This window comes from Sinocyclocheilus anshuiensis, unplaced genomic scaffold (assembly GCF_001515605.1).
Source record: "Sinocyclocheilus anshuiensis isolate Anshui unplaced genomic scaffold, SAMN03320099.WGS_v1.1 scaffold1413, whole genome shotgun sequence".
NCBI classification, from domain to species: Eukaryota; Metazoa; Chordata; class Actinopteri; order Cypriniformes; family Cyprinidae; genus Sinocyclocheilus; species Sinocyclocheilus anshuiensis.
Genome location: NW_015549649.1, coordinates 315939 through 318209, shown reverse-complemented (window position 1 = coordinate 318209; position 2271 = coordinate 315939). Strand labels below are relative to the sequence as shown.

The 2271-nt window shown below is 33.5% G+C and overlaps 1 protein-coding gene across 1 annotated transcript in view; it reads right to left on the bottom strand.

Annotated features, from left to right (window-relative positions):
* Nucleotides 1-131: 131 nt before the first annotated feature.
* Nucleotides 132-2271, bottom strand: part of LOC107660207 (major histocompatibility complex class I-related gene protein-like) — a 10686-nt gene continuing 8546 nt past the window's right edge. Inside the window, exons 5-6 of the mRNA XM_016449463.1 lie at nucleotides 1249-1337; nucleotides 132-719 (exon numbers count right to left, since the gene is read on the bottom strand). Of these exons, the coding sequence (XP_016304949.1) occupies nucleotides 630-719; nucleotides 1249-1337 (179 nt within the window). The 3' untranslated portion in view covers nucleotides 132-629. The remainder of the gene's footprint in view (nucleotides 720-1248; nucleotides 1338-2271) is intronic.

Sequence of the window (2271 nt, the reverse complement as noted above, 5' to 3'; positions counted from 1 at the left end):
ATTTTTGTGTATATATATATATATATATATATATATATATATATATCCTATTTTCATATTTATTTTTAAATTAAGTTTTATTGAAGAAATAAAAGAGAGAACTGCATGTGTTATTAAATATTTCAGTTTATTTTTTTTCCATTTGAAACTCACAAACGCTAGCTGTCAAGCGATTATTATTCAGTGAACTGTGTATTTACAATTCTTTTATTATATAAATATACAGAAAATATATAGAAATGTGAGTGGTAAAAGGACAAGCTCACAAACAGTAGTGCATTTAAGGTGCCCATTATATCGGATATTTACACAAAGTTTAATATCCAGACAGTATCTGAATGCGCTTTAGCTGATTTTCATTTGCACTTTTATATCGTTGTGTCTCCAGTGTGCTTTTATAGACTCAACGCCACACAGATGTTAGAAAGTGTTCTTTTTTCTGTGATTGTTTGGTCATGTGGTCATCTTGTTTGGGAAAACAGGTCCATGGCATCCATACTCATGGATATTGTTCAACAAGAAATGTTTTAGTCACACATGCATGCTGGAAATCATCTGATCTCCCACATCCAGAAGATCACTGATTGGACTGAAATCTGGGGAAAGTGCAGACGGTTGGGGCAAACTCTTCAAAGATTTTTGTTGATGTAAATCTTGCCATCGCTGTCAAAGGATAAAACCGGCTGATACCCACTGTTTAAATGTCTGTTTAAATGTTTCTGCAAATAAATGTCATAAATATGAATTAAATAAGGATATTTGTAATTATACTATTTGAATGACAGTGACCAATTCCAAATCTCATACTTTAGCAATTACACACTGGAATTATAAAAATGCTAACTTCTTTCTCAAAAATGTTGCTTTAAGACAAACATCTGGCTTTGACTGTTTTTGTAAATATAGCTTGTAAATATATTTCTTGACATTTGAAGATGTTTTGGAGTCGGTTTACACTAGCATTCAAAAGTTTCACATGTAAATTTAACTGAAGTGATGGATGTTGAAGATGAAGTTGTGCATAAATGTACAGTAATTCAAAAATAATAGTGATTTTCAACATTAGTGAAGCATTGGCTCTCTTTAATTCCACCTTACTGGAATTAATATCAAACACATTAAAGTGTGTATAAATCCAAATGTTCGAACGCTTGTGTAATTGCTGCAGACATTCCCATCATCCTACAGCTGATGAAACCACTTGAATGAGAAATAAGAGCAGAAAAAAAGATGTAAACATATGCTTACCTTGTACCAAATATGGATTGCAGTACCAATAACTAGTACTATGAATACTCCTGTCACCCACACCAGTCTGAAGTATGGTTTTGTTAGTCCTTAAATATAAAATAAATAAATAAATAAAAACACTTAATAAATAAATAAATAAATAAAACACAATAATACACAGAAAAAGCAATATAAGGTTAAAACAACTTATGTACAACTTAACTCACATTTCTAATAATAACAAGTTATTAATTCGTTAGGTCCCCGGTTATTATCAATAACAAAATAAAATTGTTAATTGGAAATAAAGCTGAATAAAAATAAATACAGTGCCTTGTGAAAGTATTCATACCCCTTCATTTTTTTCCACGTTTTGTTATGTTGCAGCCTTGTGTTAAACTGCTTTAAATTACTTTTTTTCCACATCAATCTACACTCCATACACCATACTGACAAAGCAAAAACAGAATTGTCACAACTTCGTAAATGTATTAAAAATAAAAAAAAACTGGAAAAAGTACATTGCATAAGTATTCATACCCTTAACTGAATATTTAGCTGAAGCACCTTTACAGTCTCAAGAGTTTTCTGTTTAATGCGACAAGCTTTGCTCATCAGCATTTGGCAATTATCTGCCATTCTTCTCCTCACCTCTTCACCTCTCAAGCTCTGTCAGGTTGGATGGGGGCAGATGCACATTTTCAGGTTTCTCCAGAAATATCTGATTGGGTTCAAGCCCAGGCTCTGGCTGGGCCACTCAAGCACATTCACAGAGTTGTCTATAAGCCTCTCTTGCTGTTTCATCAGACCAGAGAATCTTGTTTCTCAGAGTCTGAGGGTCCTTTAGGTCCTTTTTTCAAATTCCAAGTGTGTTTTTATGTGTCTTCACTGAGGTGAAGATTGAGTCTGGCCACACCGACATAAAGCCCAGATCGGTGGAGTGTTGCAACGATGTTTGTCCTTCTCTAGGTTTCTCCCATCTGCATATATGATCATGGAGCTCAACTAGAGTGACCATCAGGTTCTTGGTCACCAGTCTAG